The sequence below is a fragment of the Peromyscus californicus genome, unplaced genomic scaffold, assembly GCF_007827085.1.
Source record: "Peromyscus californicus insignis strain IS unplaced genomic scaffold, ASM782708v3 Scaffold_10__1_contigs__length_136768540, whole genome shotgun sequence".
NCBI lineage: Eukaryota > Metazoa > Chordata > Mammalia > Rodentia > Cricetidae > Peromyscus > Peromyscus californicus.
The window spans coordinates 68963655-68984826 of NW_026294391.1; the positions used below are offsets into that span (position 1 = coordinate 68963655).

Sequence of the window (21172 nt, forward strand, 5' to 3'; positions counted from 1 at the left end):
AAAAACAGAAAGTAACCACATTATAATTTTTATGTTGCCTGAATGATTTTGCTGGGGTATATAAGTTGTAAGAGAAATAATGAAGGTAGAGTTAAAATGAGCTAGAAGGAAAACATCAAAAATTGCAGAGTTAAAATGAGTTAGAATGATGACAACAAGAATGAGAGAGTTAAACTTAGAATGAAAGCATCAAGAATGAGAGACTTAGAAGGAATCAAAAGGAAAACATCAAGAATAAACATAGAGATAGAAGTAAAACTTCAAGAATGAGAGAATAAGGAAGAATAAAGAGAGTTAGAAGGACAATTTTAAGAATAAAGATAGAGTTAGAAGAAAAACATCAAGAATGAGAGAAGGAAATCAGAGGGAAAATAAAGAATAGAGAATGCAAAAGAAGAATAAAGAAAAAATCTGAAGAAAACCATAAAGAGAATGTATGTTTTTTCCCTTTACCACCTCATATAAAAAAGTCATACTACTCACCAACTCTGGCTTCTCTTTGAGCCCAGAGCTACAAGAGGCTGGCCCCTAATGCAGTGAAACTCATAGTAGCATTCTAATGTGTCTATAGATCAAGTATTTAATGCCATCTTACCAAAATTATTAAACACACACACACACACACACACACACACATATATATATATTTATAATGAGTATTATTAGTTTTTATAAAATGTATATAGAACTATAGATAATTAAATCATGAGAGAATGAGTTAAATTTGTTTCTTTATTTCACTCAGATACTATACATTAAGTTAATATAGGAGGAAAGTCATGTTTCCTGATTGTATGAATTGGATTCCTGTGAGGAAAATAATTTCACATTTGTCCACAGTGATTTTATTTTTTAGTATGCCTTCTTTTACCTGGATCCCTTCCTAATCTCCTTCAAATGTTTGTGGGGTAGTGCACAATGAATTTTAACAAAATTTGCAGGTATATTCTTTTTTTAAATTTTTTTTTTTGTTTTGTTTTGTTTTTTTGTTTTTCGAGACAGGGTTTCTCTGTAGCTTTGCGCCTTTCCTGGAACTCGCTTTGGAGACCAGGCTGGCCTCGAACTCACAGAGATCCGCCTGGCTCTGCCTCCCGAGTGCTGGGATTAAAGGCGTGCGCCACCACCGCCCGGCTCTTTTTTTAAATTTTATTTTATTTTATTTTACAATATAATTTAATTCTACATATCAGCCACGGATTCCCTTGTTCTCCCCCCTCCTGCACCCTCCCCTTCCCTCCAGCCCACCCCCCATTCCCATCTCCTCCAGGGCAAAGACTCGCCAGAGACTGAGATCAACCTGGTAGACTCAGTCCAGGCAGGTCCAGTCCCCTCCTCCCAGGCTGAGTCAAGCGTTGCTGCATAAGCCTCAGGTTTCAAACAGCCAACTCATGCACTGAGCACAGGACCCATTCACACTGCCTGGATGCCTCCCAAACAGATCAAGCCAATCAACTGTCTCACCTATTCAGAGGGCCTGATCCATTTGGGGGCCCCTCAGCCGTTGGTTCATAGTTCATGTGTTTCCATTCATTTGGCTATTTGTCCCCGTGCTTTATCCAAACTTGGTCTCAACAATTCTCGATCATATAAACCCTCCTCTTTCTCACCAATTGGACTCCTGGAGCTCCACCTGGGGCCTGGCCGTGGATCTCTGCATCCAGTTCCCTCAGTCATTGGATGGGGTTTCTAGCATGACAATTAGGGTGTTTGGCCATCCTATCACCAGTGTAGGTCAGTTCGGGGTGTCTCTCGACCATTGCAAGCAGTCTATTATGGGGGCATCTTTGTGGATTTCTGTGGGCCTCTCTAGCATTTTGCTTCTTTCTATTCTCATTTGGTCTTCATTTACCATGGTCTCTTATTCCTTGTTCTCCTTCTCTGTTCTTGATCCAGCTGGGATCTCCCCCTCCCCCAAGCTCTCTTTCCCTCGACCCTCACCTTTCATTACCCCCACTCACTTTGGAAATCAATATGGTGCTTTCTTAGAAAATTGGGAATCAATCTCCCCCAAGATCCAGCTATACTACTCTTGGGCATACACCCAAGGAATGCTCAATCATACCACAAGGGCACTTGCTCAGCTATGTTCATATCAGCATTGTTTGTAATAGCCAGAACCTGGAAACAACCTAGATGCCCTTCAACTGAAGAATGGATAAATAAAATGTGGTACATATACACAATGGAATACTCCTCAGCAGAGAAAAACAATGACATCATGAGGTTTGCAGGCAAATGGATGGATCTAGAAAAAATCATCCTCAGTGAGGTAATCCAGACTCAGAAAGACAAACATGGTATGTACTCACTCATAGGAGGATACTAGATGTGGAACAAGGATGACTGGACTGCTACTCACAACACCTGGGAGGCTACCTGGAAAACAGGACACCAAGAAAGACATGGGGATCGCCCAATGACAGAGAAATGGATGAGATCTATATGAACAGCCTGGACGTGAGTGGGAGTAATGAAGATATATTCTTACTACCACATTAGCCAACACTCTTTTAGTTGGCCTCCCATACCTTAGAACACTTCCCATCATTGTTATTTTTGTTATTCATTGAAATTAAAAACACTATTACATAGAATTTGCCTTTGAGCTTTTAAAACATCTGCACTATAATTACAGAGTAATACTATATATAACATTATTCATGTTTTGATGAAGAAATCAGTAAGAAAGAAATAAATCAAGATATCAAGATACATAATAGGAAGAAAAATATATTTCTGAAAAAAAGAAAATACATGATAAACGACTATTTTATACAGTATTGAAACTCTATGAAGGACATCATTATCATCCAATACTATCATGAGTAAATATATAGAATGATGAGGAATTTAATGGATATAGTGTAGCAGTATTTTTTTGTTATCATAATATCCCATGAGAATAATTCATGGAGGAAGAAAGGGTTTATTTCAGCTTGCAGTTACAGGAGAGCCCATAAAACATGGTACTTTGTAGTAGTAATAGAAAAGTCATTAAGACTGATGTTTGCTGTGGGATGTTCTGTATGGCAAATGTGTTGCTAATTAGTCAATAAATAAAACACTGATTGGCCATTGGCTAGGCAGGAAGTGTAGGCGGGACAAGGAGGAGAATAAGGCTGGGAAGTGGAAGGCTGAGTCAGAGAGACACTGCCAGCCGCCACGATGACAAACAACATGTAAAGATGCCGGTAAGCCACAAGCCACGTGGCAAGGTATAGATGAATAGAAATGGATTAATTTAAGCTGTAAGAACAGTTAGCAAGAAGCCTGCCACAGCCATATAGTTTGTAACCAATATAAGTCTCTGTGTTTACTTGGTCGGGTCTGAGTGGCTGTGGGACTGGCAGGTGAGAGAGATTTGTCCTGACTGGGCCAGGCAGGAAAACTCCAGCTACAAATGGCGTCCAACTTGGTGGCAAGAGTTTCCCCCTAAAACCTGAGAAAAGATTCTAAAACGGAGCTAAAAACAGTTCCTAATTGTCTCTCTCAAATGAGCAGCAGCTGCTGGTTTGAGCTACTTGTGGGATCCTATCGTGTGCACTTGACCTGCAGTATGGCGGGAATGAGGCCTCTGCAAGTGGCACATTAAGCTGCATGGTGGATTTAGACTTTGCTAGTACCAAACAAAAAAAAGAGGTTTCTGGACTACATGCTGCTTGGCTAAAAGCATAGACTCACGATAGCTCCCAGAGCTGGTGGAAAAGGTAACACCGCCATGTTGGGAAGCTAAGGTGGGTGGAGCCAGCAGCCACAGCTGCTGCAGTTTAAAGCGATAGATTCACAATAAGACAGATTCAGGTGTTATAGTTTACAATGTGTGTAAAAATGTATGTAGGCTTGAAAGAGAAAGAAAAAGGAATATATACAGTTATATAAAGATATAATTATTTTTTTAAAATAAAGTCTTTAAAGAGACAATAAAGGTAGTATAAAAAATAAGTCACGTAAAAATGGATATTACACAGAGAATCTGGATTGTGTTGTCTTTGGGATTTTTAACTGTAGAAAAACATTTGATTGTAAAAGCTGTTGAGTTATGTCAAAATGTATACTTTAAAGGTACCTTGACTTCAAAATTTGGATATAAGGATATGCTGCTCTGGAAAAGAGACTCTACTTTTGTTTCCACAGAAAGCCAGAGGCTTTGGATTTGTTCCAGATTAAGATACATCAGGTTTAACCAGCCAAGACCCCCTGAAAGGTCTCCGATGACACCATGGCCCAGATGATCCAACATCCAGAATGGTTTCAAGGCAACTGGCTCAGAGGATACAGCCTCACGGACTACTCCATGATCCTAAAATTTTCTTTGTGTCCCCATAAGATACAGCGCCCCCCTCCAGCAGGAAGTAGTAAGAGAAGCTACGCCCAAATTCCCAAGTTATATGTAATTTTACTTTGTTAAGGTTAAAACCTTCCTTTTTGACAAAAAAAATGGGGGAAGTGCTGTGGGATGTTCTGTATGGCAAATGTGTTGCTAATTAGTCAATAAATAAATCACTGATTGGCCATTGGCTAGGCAGGAAGTGTAGGCAGGACAAGGAGGAGAATAAAGCTGGGAAGTGAAAGGTTGAGTCAGAGAGACACTGCCAGCCACCACGATGATAAACAGCATGTAAAGATGCCGGTAAGCCACGAGCCACGTGGCAAGGTATAGATGAATAGAAATGGATTAATTTAAGCTGTAAGAACAGTTAGCAAGAAGCCTGCCACAGCCATATAGTTTGTAACCAATATAAGTCTCTGTGTTTACTTGGTCGGGTCTGAGTGGCTGTGGGACTGGCAGGTGAGAGAGATTTGTCCTGACTGTGGCCCAGGCAGGAAAACTCCAGCTACAGATGTTGACACCAGTAAATGGACTACTGCTGCAACAGACCTGACTATGATGTATCTTGGAGGAATGTGGAAGCCCTTGGCATTTTGCACTAGGAAAGCACTTGAACATTGTAAGTGGCATTTAATGAACCATCCTAGTAGGAGCCTAGAAGACAGTGTTGAGAGAAACAGACTGTGGAGGCCCAGCTCAAAAGATTTCAGAGGGAAGAATATTAGTAACTAGGCTAGAAACTCTTCTTATGATATTTTGGCAAAGCCTGTAGCTGTTTTCTGTCTTTGTCATAAAAATTTGTGTGATGGTGAATTAAAAAGCAATGAACTAAGTTCTGTTGTGGAAGGCATTTCAAGATAGCCTAATATCGACTCTGTGATATGTTTATTAGTAATCACTCATGCAGTTATCCAATGAAAAAGAGCAACCAGAACAAAAAGAAGTACAAAATGTACTTTTTGGAGAGAAAAAAAGAGCACCAAGCATTTTTTTTTAAATGTTGGAGCATGGCTCAGCCATATCTGAATGGAATGGCAGAAGTCATAAAGCCGGCATAGCTGCTTGACAAAGGTCCAGCAGAGATGAGCCACATGATGGCTGCCATGATGCCTTTGGTTTTCATTTCTACCTGTTGCATACTTGAGGGACTTTTAGTATTTCTACAATTTGGGGATATTGGATTGATGGAAACTTCCTTATAAATCATTTATGCCTCCTCCCAGGAATGCTGCTTCTAAGTTCCCCCAGGACAGTCCTGAACAAAGTATTCCCCCTGCTTTTAGGGAAATATCCTTATGTACTTGAAGGTCTTCCTTATACCTTGGAGGTTGTGACACATAAAGAAGCCAGAGGTCTCTTCATGAGGCTATGAGACATTCTTGATACATCTGTCCATGTACTTACACAGGAAGAAGGTATTCAAATCAAAGTAAATTCAAAAAGGCCAACAAGATTCGGTGGGTTAGAGGAGCTGGCCAGTTCAGATTACAAGCTTCTTCCCACTGTACACTCAGACAATTACATGGCATACAACTCTGCCCTACATAGAGACATATTGATGAGCAAAGTATGGAGTGGAAAGATGATAAAAGAATGAGATGTCAGGACCTCCCTCTCTTAGAAAAGTTAGCTCATGCAGAGTCACTATGGTGACATATGAAGAAAGAACAACAGAATGCCAGGGTTAGACATTTAGACAAATTTTATAAAGACATAAATGTGAACATTGTATTATGCCAGAATTTGAATAATAACTGCATCAGCTTTAGCCTGAGGATTTTTCCTGGGCCCTCTGACCATCAAGAGTTAATAATACACTGCTTGGGACATGACAAAATGCCCAGGGTGGCTTGATGATTTTGTTTTAGTCTAGTGTCCTTGAAGCAACCAAAGCAACCAGCCTGAGAACAGGGTGTCATATGCCTCTAGATTCTTAAAAATTGTGTAATGGGGTTAATGAGTAAGAATGATAACTCTGTTTATTAATGATGTCAAAACTTGAGGGAAAATGATTGGAAATGATAATTCTGTTCTGTCATAGTTTATTAATGATGACTAAAAGATGAGCAAAAGGAAGTAAAACATATGTCCAAAACCAAAAATGATATTATATATGTTTTGGAACATCATGAATGTATCTCTGCTTGCTAAATTCTATATAAATAAAAAAAAACATTCTGGCAGCTATTCAGTCAGGCTGCAAGATTCTCCTGACTACCATGGCCTGGCTCACTTTCCTCCCCCATTGACTCCTTACATCTTCTGTCTCACTAGGGATGACTCCTATATGCTTCCTCTCTGTCCATCTCTCCCAAAATGAAACTAAGAAGTATACCGTAAATGATTTCTCCATTGCAAACTAAGAAGTATCCTGTGTCTAATTCCTCCATCACTGCTCTTGCATCCACCCATCTTCAGACCCTGCTGTCATCTGGAGCTGGATTCTATCTGGAGCCCTTCCTTGTGCTATAAGAGATAATGAAATTAAGGAGAGGCATAACCCAAAGTGGATTAAAGTGTGGGGTGCTTTCTGGGCAAGACTCCACCCAGATAACTTAACACTTGTGAAACTTAGACAGGAGGGATTTTTCTGTCCCTAAGAGCCAGCAACAAAAGAAAGTTACGAGCAGCGGCGCCGGGTCCTGGGTGCAGGTGTCCCCCGCGGCGCGGTGTCTCGGAGCAGCGGCTGCTCTCCCTCCAGCGTCAGGACGAGTCCCGTGCGTGTGCGTCCGCGGAGATCTTTCTCATCTCGCTCGGCTGCGGGCACTCGGGCTGAAGCGACTGAGTCCGAGATGGAGAAAACTTTAGAAACTGTTCCTTTGGAGAGGAAAAAGAGAGAAAAGGAACAGTTCCGTAAACTCTTTATTGGTGGCTTGAGCTTTGAAACCACAGAAGAAAGTTTGAGAAGCTACTACGAGCAATGGGGAAAGCTCACAGACTGTGTGGTTATGAGAGATCCTGCAAGCAAGAGATCAAGAGGATTTGGTTTTGTAACTTTCTCTTCTATGGCCGAGGTTGATGCTGCCATGACTGCAAGGCCTCATTCCATTGATGGCAGGGTAGTTGAGCCAAAACGTGCTGTAGCAAGAGAGGAGTCTGGAAAGCCAGGTGCCCATGTGACTGTGAAGAAGCTGTTTGTTGGTGGAATTAAAGAAGATACTGAGGAACACCACCTTAGAGATTATTTCGAAGAATATGGAAAAATTGATACTATTGAAATAATTACTGATAGGCAGTCTGGGAAGAAAAGAGGCTTTGGCTTTGTTACTTTTGATGACCATGATCCTGTGGATAAAATTGTATTGCAAAAATATCACACCATCAATGGTCACAATGCAGAAGTTAGAAAGGCATTGTCTAGACAAGAAATGCAGGAAGTCCAAAGTTCAAGGAGTGGAAGAGGAGGAAACTTTGGTTTCGGGGATTCTCGTGGTGGCGGCGGCAATTTTGGACCAGGACCAGGAAGCAACTTTAGGGGGGGATCTGATGGATATGGAAGTGGACGTGGATTTGGGGATGGCTATAATGGGTATGGAGGAGGACCCGGAGGTGGCAATTTTGGAGGTAGCCCTGGTTATGGAGGAGGAAGAGGAGGATATGGTGGTGGAGGACCTGGATATGGCAACCAGGGTGGGGGCTACGGAGGTGGTTATGACAACTATGGAGGAGGAAATTATGGAAGTGGAAATTACAATGATTTTGGAAATTATAACCAGCAACCTTCTAACTATGGCCCAATGAAGAGTGGAAACTTTGGTGGTAGCAGGAACATGGGAGGACCATATGGTGGAGGAAACTATGGTCCTGGAGGAAGTGGAGGAAGTGGGGGCTATGGTGGGAGGAGCCGATACTGAGCTTCTTCCTACTTACCATGGGCTTCACTGTATAAATAGGAGAGGATGAGAGCCCAGAGGTAACAGAACAGCTTCAGGTTATCGAAATAACAATGTTAAGGAAACTCTTATCTCAGTCATGCATAAATATGCAGTGATATGGCAGAAGACACCAGAGCAGATGCAGAAAGCCATTTTGTGAATGGATTGGATTATTTAATAACATTACCTTACTGTGGAGGAAGGATTGTAAAAAAATGCCTTTGAGACAGTTTCTTAGCTTTTTAATTGTTGTTTCTTTCTAGTGGTCTTTGTAAGAGTGTAGAAGCATTCCTTCTTTGATAATGTTAAATTTGTAAGTTTCAGGTGACATGTGAAACCTTTTTTAAGATTTTTCTCAAAAGTTTTGAAAAGCTATTAGCCAGGATCATGGTGTAATAAAACATAACGTTTTTCCTTTAAAAATTTAAGTGCGTGTGTAGAGTTAAGAAGCTGTTGTACATTTATGATTTAATAAAATAATTCTAAAGGAAAAAAAAAAAGAAAGTTACACCAAATGTGATTAAAGGAGAGCCAGGTTCCATTCCTAGCTGGCGCACAAACACAGTAATATTATGTACATGGTTCTGGCTTTAGAGTCATGAAAGCTATAGCAGATAAAGGGATTATGGAATCTTATTCAATGGTAAAGGTGGGTTTTGATTTTCTCTGGGCCCCCTCCTTGGGCTGCTGCCACAATGTCATCTAAATCGTCATTATCAGCAGATTTGGTGAATCAATTGGGATTTCTTAAAGGGAGGAATTAGTTAAAAGAAAGCTTTTTCCCACATTAAGAAATGGGAAACATTTTTACAATGGAGGAAGTTTGGTCTCTGTTTGATAATACTATTGATGTTCTGAAAATGGATCAATTAAATGAGAGGATAATTAATGTTGATAGGTATGGTGATATATTATGTACCCTAATAAACTTATCTGGGGATCAGAGGACAGAGCCAGCCACTAGATTAGGCATAGAGACCAGACAGTGGTGATACATACCCTTAATCCTATCACTTGGGAAGCAGAGATCATTCTGGACCTCTGTGAGTTCAAGGCCACATTGGAAACAGACCCAGGCAGTGTTGGCACATACCTTTAATCCCAGTACTAGGAAGCACACACACCTTTAATCTCAGGAAGTGATGTCAGGGCATTGAAAGATATATAAGGCATGAGGAAACAGGAACACTCACTCTTGAGGCTAAGGATTTCATAGAGATAAGAATATGAGCCGGACAGTGGTGGTGTACGCCTTTAATCCCAGCACTCAGGAGGCAGAGCCAGGAGGATCTCTGTGAGTTCGAGGCCAGCCTGGGCTACCAAGTGAGTTCCAGGAAAGGCACAAAGCTACACAGGGAAACCCTGTCTTGAAAAACAACAGCAAAAAAAGAATATGGCTGTCTTGTTCTATTTCTCTGATCTTTCAGCTTTCACCCCAATATCTGGCTCTAGGTTTTTTATTAATAAGACCATTTAGCAATTCATGTTACATATATATTTATGTAATGTCAATTATAAATATCATTTGTTTGATCATTTCTGTTCTATATTTTAAAAAGTTGGTTAATATGAGTGCCAAGGTAAAAGTTTTAGAAAAACTTGTTAAAATAGATCATAGAGAGATTCAGTCCCAAAAAGAAGAATATAAAGAAGAACCAATCTCAACAACCTTAGACTAATGTCATCAGGAGGTAAATGTTCAGCTTTTAGGGATTGGAACATTATCCCTAGTGAAACAGAGCATGAGCTGTGTCAAATGTATAGAGCCAGAAGAAGAGAGAAGAGAATTAAAGCCATATGTGTCTAATATAGCTATGAATCTATGGGGCTATGATTTGTTACAGCAATGGAATAACATTCCTCCAATCTCAGAAATAAACCATACACTAACACGCTTCTGGAAAAAAATATTAGAAGGTATTAATAAGAACAGTCACCAACCATTCAGATTGCACAAGAACAGGGAATTACAGCTGCTGATCTTTCAAAGACACCAACAGCCCTATCTTTAAAATGGTTAACAGACGCTGGGCGGTGGTGGCGCATGCCTTTAATCCCAGCACTTGGGAGGCAGAGCCAGGCCAATCTCTGTGAGTTCGAGGCCAGCCTGGGCTACCAAGTGAGTTCCAGGAAAAGGCGCAAAGCTACACAGAGAAACCCTGTCTCGAAAAACCAAAAAAAAAAAAAAAATGGTTAACAGACAAGCCTATATGGATTCAGCAATGGCCTTTAACAATAGAGAAACTTCAAGCCTTAAAACAACTGGTACAAAAACAGTTAAATACTCAGCATATTGAAGAATCAACCAGCTCTTGGAATTCTCCTGTATTTGTTATTAAAAAAAAATCAGGTAAGTGGAAAATGGTAACAGATTTAAGAGCTATTAACAAGGTACTTCAGCCAATGGGCTCTCTACAATCTAGAATTTCTTTGCCTTCTCTGTTACCTAAAGGATGACCTCTTATAGTTATTGATTTAAAAGATTCTTTCTTCTCAATACCCTTACAAGAAAAAGACAGAGAAAGATTTTCCTTCATGGTGCCTACTTATAATAATTCTCAGCCTGTTAAGAGATATCAATGGAAGGTTCTTCCAGAAGGAATGGTAAATAGCCCAACCCTGTGCCAATATTTTATATGACAGCCATTGGAAGTAATACATAAACAGTTTCCTCAATCTATAATTTATCATTACATGGACAACATTTTACTAGCTGATTCAAATGCAGATACCTTAGAAAGAATGTTTGAAGAAGTAAAGAAAATTTTGCCTTGTTGGGGATTACAAATTGCTCCTGAAAAAAAACACAAAGAGGTGATTCTATTAATTATTTATGATATAAAATAGGTCTACAAAAATTAGACCCCAAAAGGTACAAATTAGAAAAGATCAATTATGAACTCTTAATGACTTTGAAAGATTATTAGGAGACATTTCCAATCTACAGACCATTATTGGGGTTAAAAAATATGAACTGATTAATTTGTTCAAAACCTTAGAGCGTGACAAGGAGTTAAATGGTCCAAGAAAAATTATCAGCTGAATCTGAGAGAGAATTTACTTTGGTGGATGTATATGTGGATTGTTTGGATCCAAAGCTTGATTGCATTTTTGTTATTTTACCATCTAAGCATTTCTTTACAAGAATTTTAATTCAGAGGGAAGATATTATATTGGAAAGGATATTTCTACCAAATACACAAAGTGAAAAATTAAAAAAGTATGTGGGAAATATCTCTGAGTTGTTTTTAAAAGGAAAAGTGCGACTTCATCAATTATCAGGAATAGACCCAGCAGAAATTGTATTGCCTTTAAGTAATGATGAAATTAACAAATTATGGACAGAAATTGAACCTTGGAAAAGAGGTTGTAATAGTTTTTTGGGAGAGATTAACAACAAGTATCCCAAAGGCAATAGAATTAAACTTATAATGAGAACTAGCTGGATCTTGCCTCACATTGTATGTGAAACACCAATATCTGGAGCCCCTACATTTTATATGGATGCAAACAAACAAGGAAAGGCAGGTTACAAATCAGAAAATTTAAGTAAAGTGATTCGAAGTCCTTATAATTCTATCTAAATAATCAGAATTATATGCCATTCTGATGATATTAATGGATTTTATGGAAACTCTCAGCATAGTTACTGATTCTCAGTATGCTGAAAGAGTGGTCTTACACATTGAAATTGATGAATTTATCCCTGATGAGTCAGAATTAACTTTGTTATTTATTCAGTTAAAAGAAATAATCAGGAATAGGAATCATCCCTTATGGATAATACAAATCCAATTCCAAATGGGTCTGCCAGGCCCTCTAGCACAAGGTAATGATGAGATTGACCAACTATTGATAGAAAATGTGCTGGAGGCCTCAGAATTTCATTTAAAAAATCATGTCAATAGTAAGGGTTTAAAAAGGGATTTTTCCATGTCCTGGCAAGAAGCCAAGGAAATTATAAGGAAATGTCTTACTTGTTCTTTATACAATCAAACTCCACTACCAGCAGGATGTAACCCAAAGGGTACTCAGAGGAATGAAATCTGACATATGAATGTCTTTCATTTAGCAGAATTTGGAAAATTAAATATGTACACCACACCATTGATACCTATTCAGGATTTCAATAGGCAACTGCTCTGTGTCCTGAAAAGACTGATTCTGTAATCACATATTTGTTAGAAATTATGGCCATCATGGGTATACCCGTACAAATTAAGACTATCAATGCTCCAGCATAAGTCTCTCATAAAATGAAATAGTTTTTTGCTTATTACAATATAAAGCATATAACAGATACATCACACAATCCTACAGGCCAAGAAGTCATAGAAAGATCACATTGAACTCTAAAGCATATGCTAAATAAACAAAAAAGGCTAACAAAACCCCCCAGAAATAGACTACATAATGCTTTAATAGCTTTGAATTTTTCCAATGCTAATGAGAGAGGAACATCAGCTGGGATAGACATTGGGTAATAGAAAAAAAAAACTACAGAATTAAATCAGCCTGTATACTTTGAGGATGTGCTGACCTCAGAATGGAAAGCAGGATATGTGTTTCATTGGGGATGAGGTTTTGCTTTTGTTTCCACTGGAAAAGAAAAGCTATGGATACCATCAAAATTGGTAAAGGTTTGCTTTCATCAGAAGAGACCTCCTAATTAGAAGTGGTGATAGCTCATCAACCAGTGTGACCATTCAATTTAAATTAATTTATATGACTAACAAAAGCATTTCATTTGATCAGATAGAACTTGCTAAAAGGGAATCTCCCCAAAGTTAGGGTTGGGGAAAGGTTTTGTTTTTATCTTTCAGGGGAATGAAAGCTAAGGAATCTGAAGACCACTGGACAAGTGAGACATCTGAAGAAAATCATTAAAAAAAATGCCCCACAAAAAAGATTTTCTGCAGTGAACCGTGATCACATGTAACAGCAGCATTGAAGTCTCCAAAAAGATGATGGGACCCCACAATGACAATTCCATCAGGACAATGATAACACCATTACGTTGACAACACCACCCAAAGATCCGCTTTGGACTACAAACTTCTCACAACAATTTCAAGATAGCTAGCTGTGATGATCCAGCCTCATAGACTACTCTAGCCAGGACTTGAGACAAGCCCTGCACTTTTTGGTCATATTCAGGCTTGAGTAGTTGCTGTGAGTTTATGATTGAAAGTGTCCTATCATATCCAGAAGTCATTAGTTTACTACAACCTTCTCTGACTTTCAGCCCTTATTATATTACGTTATTCTCTTAAAAAATAACATAAAGGTAGACAAACTGTGAGACATCTTTTCTTAATGACTGATTGAGAGCATTAAATTGCTATATTTTGAACAATGAAAATTTATAAGGTAAGTCCTATTCTTGTAATTGTTCTGAGTAAGAACAATTTTTACTCTGTAGCACATATCACCAGAATCCAAGCATAATATAATGGCTATGCTGACCTTACAAGGCAGATTTCTGAGTACTGCTGGACTCACATGGCAGGAAATTTGCACAAAACACAAAGAAGAGATATGTGTGTAGTGGCAGTAATCTATTGAAACTTCCACACTTGGTCTTAGGAAGTGGGCCAGATGTGTATGTCTAGGATAACATTACATGAATGGAATTAGAGGAAATGCTAGTCACTGGAAAGTGAAATAGTCACTAGTCCTCAAACAGTGTTAAGAGACTTTGGTGCTTTTGTTTTGACCCAGTGAGGAAGCCTCATCCATATGGAGTGTATCTGAGTAAGACTGCAGACAATTCATGCTCAAAAGATTATTTTAAAAGAAAGGAAAAACAAAAACATATTTAAAACAAAACAACAAACACAAAAGCCACCCACCCCAACCAATGGCAACAACAACTGTATCACATGAAAAGTTTTGTATTTGTTCTCTGTATTTGGACTAGTTCTGGATTCTATGATGGTCTCCATCTGCTGCAAGAAGAAAGTTCTTTGATTAGGAGGTAATAGTTAAAGCTGTATGTATGAATAAAGATAAGATCAGTGTCCTACAGGAACAGTTCCTTTGATAAGTCATCCAATAGCCAGTCCTAAACATGTTGAATATGAGCAACACTTAATGGAATTAGCAAGCTGTATTTATATATACACAAATATGTATGCATATAGATATATGTGTATGTGTGTAACAATAATAATGAACTAAGTGGTTATGGGGTCAAGAGGGAGTGATGGGGAGTGATCCATGGGAGGATTTGAAAAGGAGAGAGCCTAGGACAGAAATGATATAAAAATAATACTCATGTGTGAACTCCTCAAATAATTATAAATAAAATAAATGTAAAAAATTAATGCTATTTTTGGAACACTCAAAAGGGAGATCTTAATACCTTTCCAGATGTATAAAAACTGGAAGTTACTTGTCAGTAGAAATGCCTTGCAATAAATGCTAAAGAGATTCTTAAGGTTAAACAGAAGCATACAACACAGAAATTCATATTCATATAAACATATACAGGTGTCCTACAAATGTAAATACAATTTGCAAATATGAGGTAGTGTTACTGTAACTTAGAATTCTAAGTCCATAACAAATTTTCTAAATTGCCGAAGAATCAACTCTATGAAGGAAGTATAATTCTATGCTAGTGTGTAACAAAAATATACAGATGTATTCATAATATTCATAACATACAATTGGGGAGAAAACAAAGTAAATGTGGTTTTTTTTCTTTTTTATACTACTTGTCTTAGGACTTCCACTGCTGTGATCAAGCACCATAACCAAAATAACTTGGAAAGGGAAGGATTTATCTCAACTTAAGTTCCACATCACAATCCATCATCAAAAGAAGTCAGGGCAGGAACTCAAGGCAGGAATCTATAGTCAGGATCGGAAGTAGAAGCCATGGAAGAATGTTGCTTGATTGCTTGTTCCTCATAATTTGTTCAGCCTGCCTCCTTCAGTACCCAGACTACCAACATAGAAGTGTCAGCATTGACAGGGAGCTCAACCCTCCCGCATCACTTATCAAATCAAAAAATTCCACTTTCCAACAGGTCAATCTGTTGAGGCCATTTTCTCAATGGAGGTTCCCTTTCTCCCCACACAAAAAGAGTCAATCTTGTGTCAAGTTGACATAAAGCTAGACAGCATACTACTTGTATGCAACACAGAAAATAGTATGACTCAGAGAGAGAGAAAGTAGAATTACAGTCATGAGTTTCTGGGTAAAGTAGAGAATAGCTGTGTTATAGTTGAATGGGTTCAAGTTCTAGTTTAAGTTGAATTACTTCTGAAGACACATAGTAATGACTATCTTACAGTTTTTTCAGTGTGTTAATGTCTTTTCATCACAGCCTTTAAAACATTTATTATAAATTTAATTCTATATGCATTTTATTGCATTAAAAAGAAGCTTACACCCCAAGTGTAGTGTAATATATTTTTAATGTCAGCATGCAGGATACAGAGGCAGGTGGATCTCTGTTGGTTCTGGACTGCACTGCACTACATAGTGAGTTCCAGGCCAGCCAGGATGACATAGTGATAATGAGCATAAAAAAATACTAATGATAAAAAGTAAAAAGCAGCCGGGCGGTGGTGGCACACCCCTTTAATCCCAGCACTCGGGAGGCAGAGGCAGGAGGATCTCTGTGAGTTCGAGGCCAGCCGGGGCTACAGAGTGAGTTCCAGGAAAGGCGCAACGCTACACATAGAAACCCTGTCTCGAAAAGCCAAAAAAAGAAAAAAAAAGAGTACAAGTAAAAAGCCTGCATATAAGGGAACAATAAATAGTAATAAAATACTTGATATACATAATGATGAAAATATCATTGCTTATTTGTTGTAACAATGAGCACGAATTGTATATTTATTTGTCTGTAATATAAACATAAGTTAATGCTTTGGAAAATAAAGTCTACATAAAACAGTCTTCAAAGAATCGAATCAATATCTGTTTTCTTAAATAAGAAAATTAAATTTAATTTGCTATAAATAAGTTATTCTATTATCCCTAGTAGCTTGCTATCATTTTGCACTTTCAAGGTAATGAAAAATAAATGATAAGCATTTGATGTACTACTTCATGTAGAAGAAAAGCCTAAAGTAAGTTCAAAGTAATGTGATCAAATTCATAGAAAAAGACAGACAAACTGATTAAATATGGCCTATAAGGTCAGGAAAGGCCTTCACTGAGCATGACACCTAAGAGTAAAAGTAGATAAAGAATATTCCATTAATCTAGTTCAATTTCATGACACGAGATTTCCCTAGATATGAATCTAAGATTAAGATTAATATCCAATTTTGTGTAGTTGAAATATAGAAAGCAACTCCAGCAAAAACAAAGCTGCTAGATATGATAATTAATTTCTTCATAAATAATGATTAAGTCACATTTTAAAATCTTAAAAGTTACATACCAAAGAGGAAGAAATGACATTTTAAGATATTATGATACAGTAGTTATGAGCTTAGGCTTTATAGACAAGCTGGAGTGATTTCAAATTCTACTTTACAACTCATTAGCTACATAACCTTAGGCAAGGTAGGTAATGACTAAATCGCAGTTCCCTCATTCAAAATGCTAAAGAACTTCCTTCATGTAAATTGCATGAAATAATGTCTGATAAACAGAATGCACTGAAGAATACAATGCCATTATTTTCATTTAAAACTTTCATTAAGAAAACACAAAATGATACATACTATACACAAATAAGATAAATATGAGTATATAGATCAATTATTTTTCACAAAATCAACACCGTGGTAATCAGAACATGGATCAATGTACTAAGTATCTATGGCACTTGATACTTGCCTTTTTGAATTCAAAGGCCATTGTTATCTTCAATTCTAATATTCATTTCCTTTTTCCTTTATTTGTAAGCTTTTCAAGGAAATCAATACAAAATTGATTTGTTAGAATAATGATTTTCTCTCTCTTATTTCTTTTACTGGGAAGTGTTCTATTATGATTATGCTGTTATAATGTGAGTGTAGATGTTATCTGAGTGCCATTTTTTGCCTTTGTGATTAAAGTTATATGAATATTCTCATATATTTCTTTACAATTTCATGTACATAAATGAAAAGTACCTAAAGACACAAATTTATGAATTTTCTATTAACAATAAATGATATTTTCAATAACATGACATTGTTTCAAAACACAGAATTTTATCCACTTCTGTCAACATGTAGTAAAATTACTGTTTGTTTCCTTGCTTATCTGTTTGTTTGTTTCTTTTGGCGCAGCTCTTGCTGACTTCAAACTCATACACTTCCTACCTCAATCTCTCCTGTGCCATTTGGCCCAGTTTATATTCTCGTTGATTTTTTCATTACCCTTTTGACGAATGAGGTTGAGTATCTTTATCTGTTTTTTATCTGTGTTAATATCCTGTTCTGGGAATGGATTATTCCATAGTTTTAGGCATTTTCCTTGAGTTGTCTTTTGTAAGAATTATTTTGCTAATATAATTTTTAATTTCTATTTTTTGGAGTATGTTTTTAGTTGAAATAGAGTTATATCACTTTCACTCATCCCTTTCCACCCTCCAGCTCCTCCCAGCTACTCTTCCTCCAACATCTCCCATGTTTCCTCCACCATACTCTAGTTGATAGCAGGTTTTTTATTTGTCATTATACTTACATATTACATAAATACACACATACATATGCATATACACTTATATACATACAACTTACTGGGTCAGTGTTTTGTGTTTGTGTGCATGTATATGATTTCAAGACTGACCACTCTGTGTTGGACAACCAATAAGGGAGTTCATCCCTAAGAAAAGCTAAGTCTTCACTCTGCAGTCATTATTAGCCTGTAATTCTTTGTCTAGGGATAGGACCACACAAACATTTTCTGCTTCTACTTTAACACATCTTTTGGTATTGCCATTTTCTGGTCTTGTTTATGCAGTCATTTCTAGGAGGGACTGTCTCACAGCAGACTTTCTAGTAATCTGTCCCTTGCAATAAATTTATTCATTTTTCAGATGTATTTCTTGAATATATCTGCTCCCAAACTAGAGGTTTTCACTTCCCTAGTGTATTATGTTTTTAATTTCATTGTACTTCCATTTAAATAAATAGCTACATATTATTTATTCTTTACAATTAGAAATTTTTGTATTTTATTTTAAAATCTTCTCTGACTCCAAACTTAAATTTTTCTGTGACTTTCTGTTTTCTCTTGTGCATTATGTTTCATTTTTATAATTAAATATATAATAATTTATTCATAGTGACAGGTAGCAGTCTCACAACTTGAATGCTTATAAAGATTATTTCTATGTTCAAAAACTACATATCTTATTTCTTGATGTAATAAACAAAACATATAAAATTGCCTGGAGTATATGGTGTTGATAAGTTTTCTGTCAACTTGATACAAGCTGTGGAAAGGGAACCCCAATTGATAAAGTGTTTCTCTCAGATTGGACTGTATGCAACTTTATATGTCATTTTCTTAATTAATGTGAGAAGGCCCAAATGTACCACCCCTGGCCAGGAGATCGTGGGGTGTTTAAGAAAACAAGCTAAGTAAGACATGAGGTGCAAGCCAGTAAGCACTTTTCTTCATGGTCTCTGCTTCAGTTTCTGCCTCCAAGTTCTGCCTCCAAGAAGTCAATTCCTGCCCTGACTTCTTCAGTGGTGGAAGACCATGAACAAAAGCAACTTGGGGAGTCAGTGGTTTATTCCTTTGTGGAGCTTTGCTCATGATCTTTGTTACATTTGCTTGTACCTCTTGATATTTAATTTTAATATCTTTATACAGTATATGGATAAATTATATATTATATTTCATATATTCTGTACATGAAATATTAATTGCTAGGTACTGAGAAAATTTAATATAATGAAATCTAAGAATATAGTCAGTAAATATATTGTGAAAAATAGTGACTGGCATCTATATTGAATCTATAATTGCACCAGTAATTTGGGTAGGTTTATTATTTTCATGAATTGCTTTTCTTTAGTAAAACTTTTCTTTCAAACAATTTTATAATTTGCTATAGGAGAACCTCATCAGCAGGATCATACTTTGTTAAATCATCTATACTAAGGTTTAAGTTGAATCATTTCAACAACCAAAAATTTTTAATAAACTGTTATTAATTCATCCCAGAAACATTTCATTTAAAATAACTTAAAACAAGAATTGATAAAAAAAGCCTCATGTCTGCTAATGTAAATAACATCAAAGTCAAGCATTTTGCTCTTATATTTCAGATTACACAAGATAGATTTCATGTGCCATATGTACATTCTTGATTAAAGGAAGATGAATATTTTTAAATTTTTATTTTATTTTTAATGTTTTATTAATCTTTGAGAATTGTATAAATTCTATTTCTGTACTATATGCCCTCCTTCCAATCCACTCCCATCTCCCTAGCCACTAAACATTGTGTCTTCATGTATACTTTAAAAAAAAAACCATCAAGTTCAGTTACTGATGGTTGTATATTCATAGTCAACCTATTAAAGGCCACACTCCTAAAGAAAACTAACTCTCCCTCACCCAGAAGCTATCAACTACCAATAACTTCCAGACTAGCAGTGGTACTTCTCAACACCTTCCTACTCATTGCTGCAGTTTTGTGTGGTTTGAGCTTGCACAGGTCTTGTGCATATTGTCACACCTGCTGTGAGTTTGTTTATGCTGCCGACCCATTGTGTCTGGAAAAAACCTGTTAATTTTAGTCTACCACCTCTGCCTATTACAATCTTCATGTCTGATCTTCCCCCATTGACCCCTGAGCTTTGGGAGAGTGGGATGTGATTTAGGTGTCCCATTTACCATGGAGCACATCCAGTTTCTCCTTTTGGGCACCTTTGCCAGTTGTGGGTCTATGTGTGAATCAGCATATATAAGAAGAAGAGTTATGTGATTTTTTTTTGGTTTTTTTGAGACAAGGTTTCTCTGTGTAGCTTTGTGCCTTTACTGGAACTCACTCTGTAGCCCAGGCTGACCTTGAACTCACAAAGATCCACCTGCCTCTGCCTCCCGAGTGCTGGGATTAAAGGTGTGTGCCACCACCGCCCGGCTGAGATATATGTTTTGAAAGTTAAGACACTTACACCATTTCTAGTTCCATCTCTCCCTGCTTTCTCCTTGTAAGTCTAATATGTGTAACTTCACCTTTCTGCTCCAGCTGTTCTATATATCTTCATTGGCTTTATCCCTCTGGAACTTTGGGCAAAATAAAGTTCTATAACTTGCTTTGGTCATGTTTTATCCTGATAATATAAACGTGTCTAACACAGAAGTTTGTACTAGAAGCCCCCATAGGCTTGTGGTGACCATATCAAGATGCAAATTATCTTGATTCCAACATAAAATGTTTGTGATCTGCTGTGGGATGTTTTGTATGGCAAATGTGTTGCTAATTAGTCAATAAATAAAACACTGATTGGCCATTGGCTAGGCAGGAAGTGTAGGCGGGACAAGGAGGAGAATAAAGCTGGGAAGTGGAAGGCTGAGTCAGAGAGACACTGCCAGCCGCCACCATGACAAACAGCATGTGAACATGCCGGTTAGCCACGAGCCATGTGGCAAGGTATAGATTAATGGAAATGGATTAATTTAAGCTGTAAGAACAGTTAGCAAGAAGCCTGCCATGGCCATACAGTTTATAAGCAATATAAGTCTCTGTGTTTACTTGATTGGGTCTGAGGGGCTGTGGGACTGGCAGGTGATAGAGATTTGTCCTGACTGTGGGCCAGGCAGGAAAACTCTAGCTACAAATGGCGTCCAACGTGGTGGCAAGAGTTTCCACCTAAAAACTGAGAAAAAAGATTCTAAAACGGAGCTAAAAACAGCTTTCTAATTGTCTCTCTCAAATGAGCGGCAGCTGCCAGTTTGAGCTACTTGTGGGTTCCTAGCGTGTGCGCTCAACCTGCAGTATGGTAGGAATGAGGCCTCTGCAAGTGACACATTAAGCTTCATGGTGGATTTAGCCTT

At 37.5% G+C, this 21172-nt stretch overlaps 1 protein-coding gene across 1 annotated transcript; it reads left to right on the forward strand.

Annotated features, from left to right (window-relative positions):
- Positions 1 to 6960: 6960 nt before the first annotated feature.
- LOC128115284 (heterogeneous nuclear ribonucleoproteins A2/B1-like) lies at positions 6961 to 8694 on the forward strand. Its single transcript, XM_052745815.1, has one exon. The coding sequence runs from the start codon at positions 7123 to 7125 to the stop codon at positions 8182 to 8184; it is 1062 nt and encodes a 353-aa protein (XP_052601775.1). The 5' UTR covers positions 6961 to 7122; the 3' UTR covers positions 8185 to 8694.
- The last annotated feature ends 12478 nt before the right edge of the window (positions 8695 to 21172 follow it).

What these genes read in the sequence shown, in the direction of transcription:
- LOC128115284 (XM_052745815.1), top strand. Translation starts at nt 7,123, where the DNA reads ATGGAGAAAACTTTAGAAACTGTTCCTTTGGAGAGGAAAAAGAGAGAA.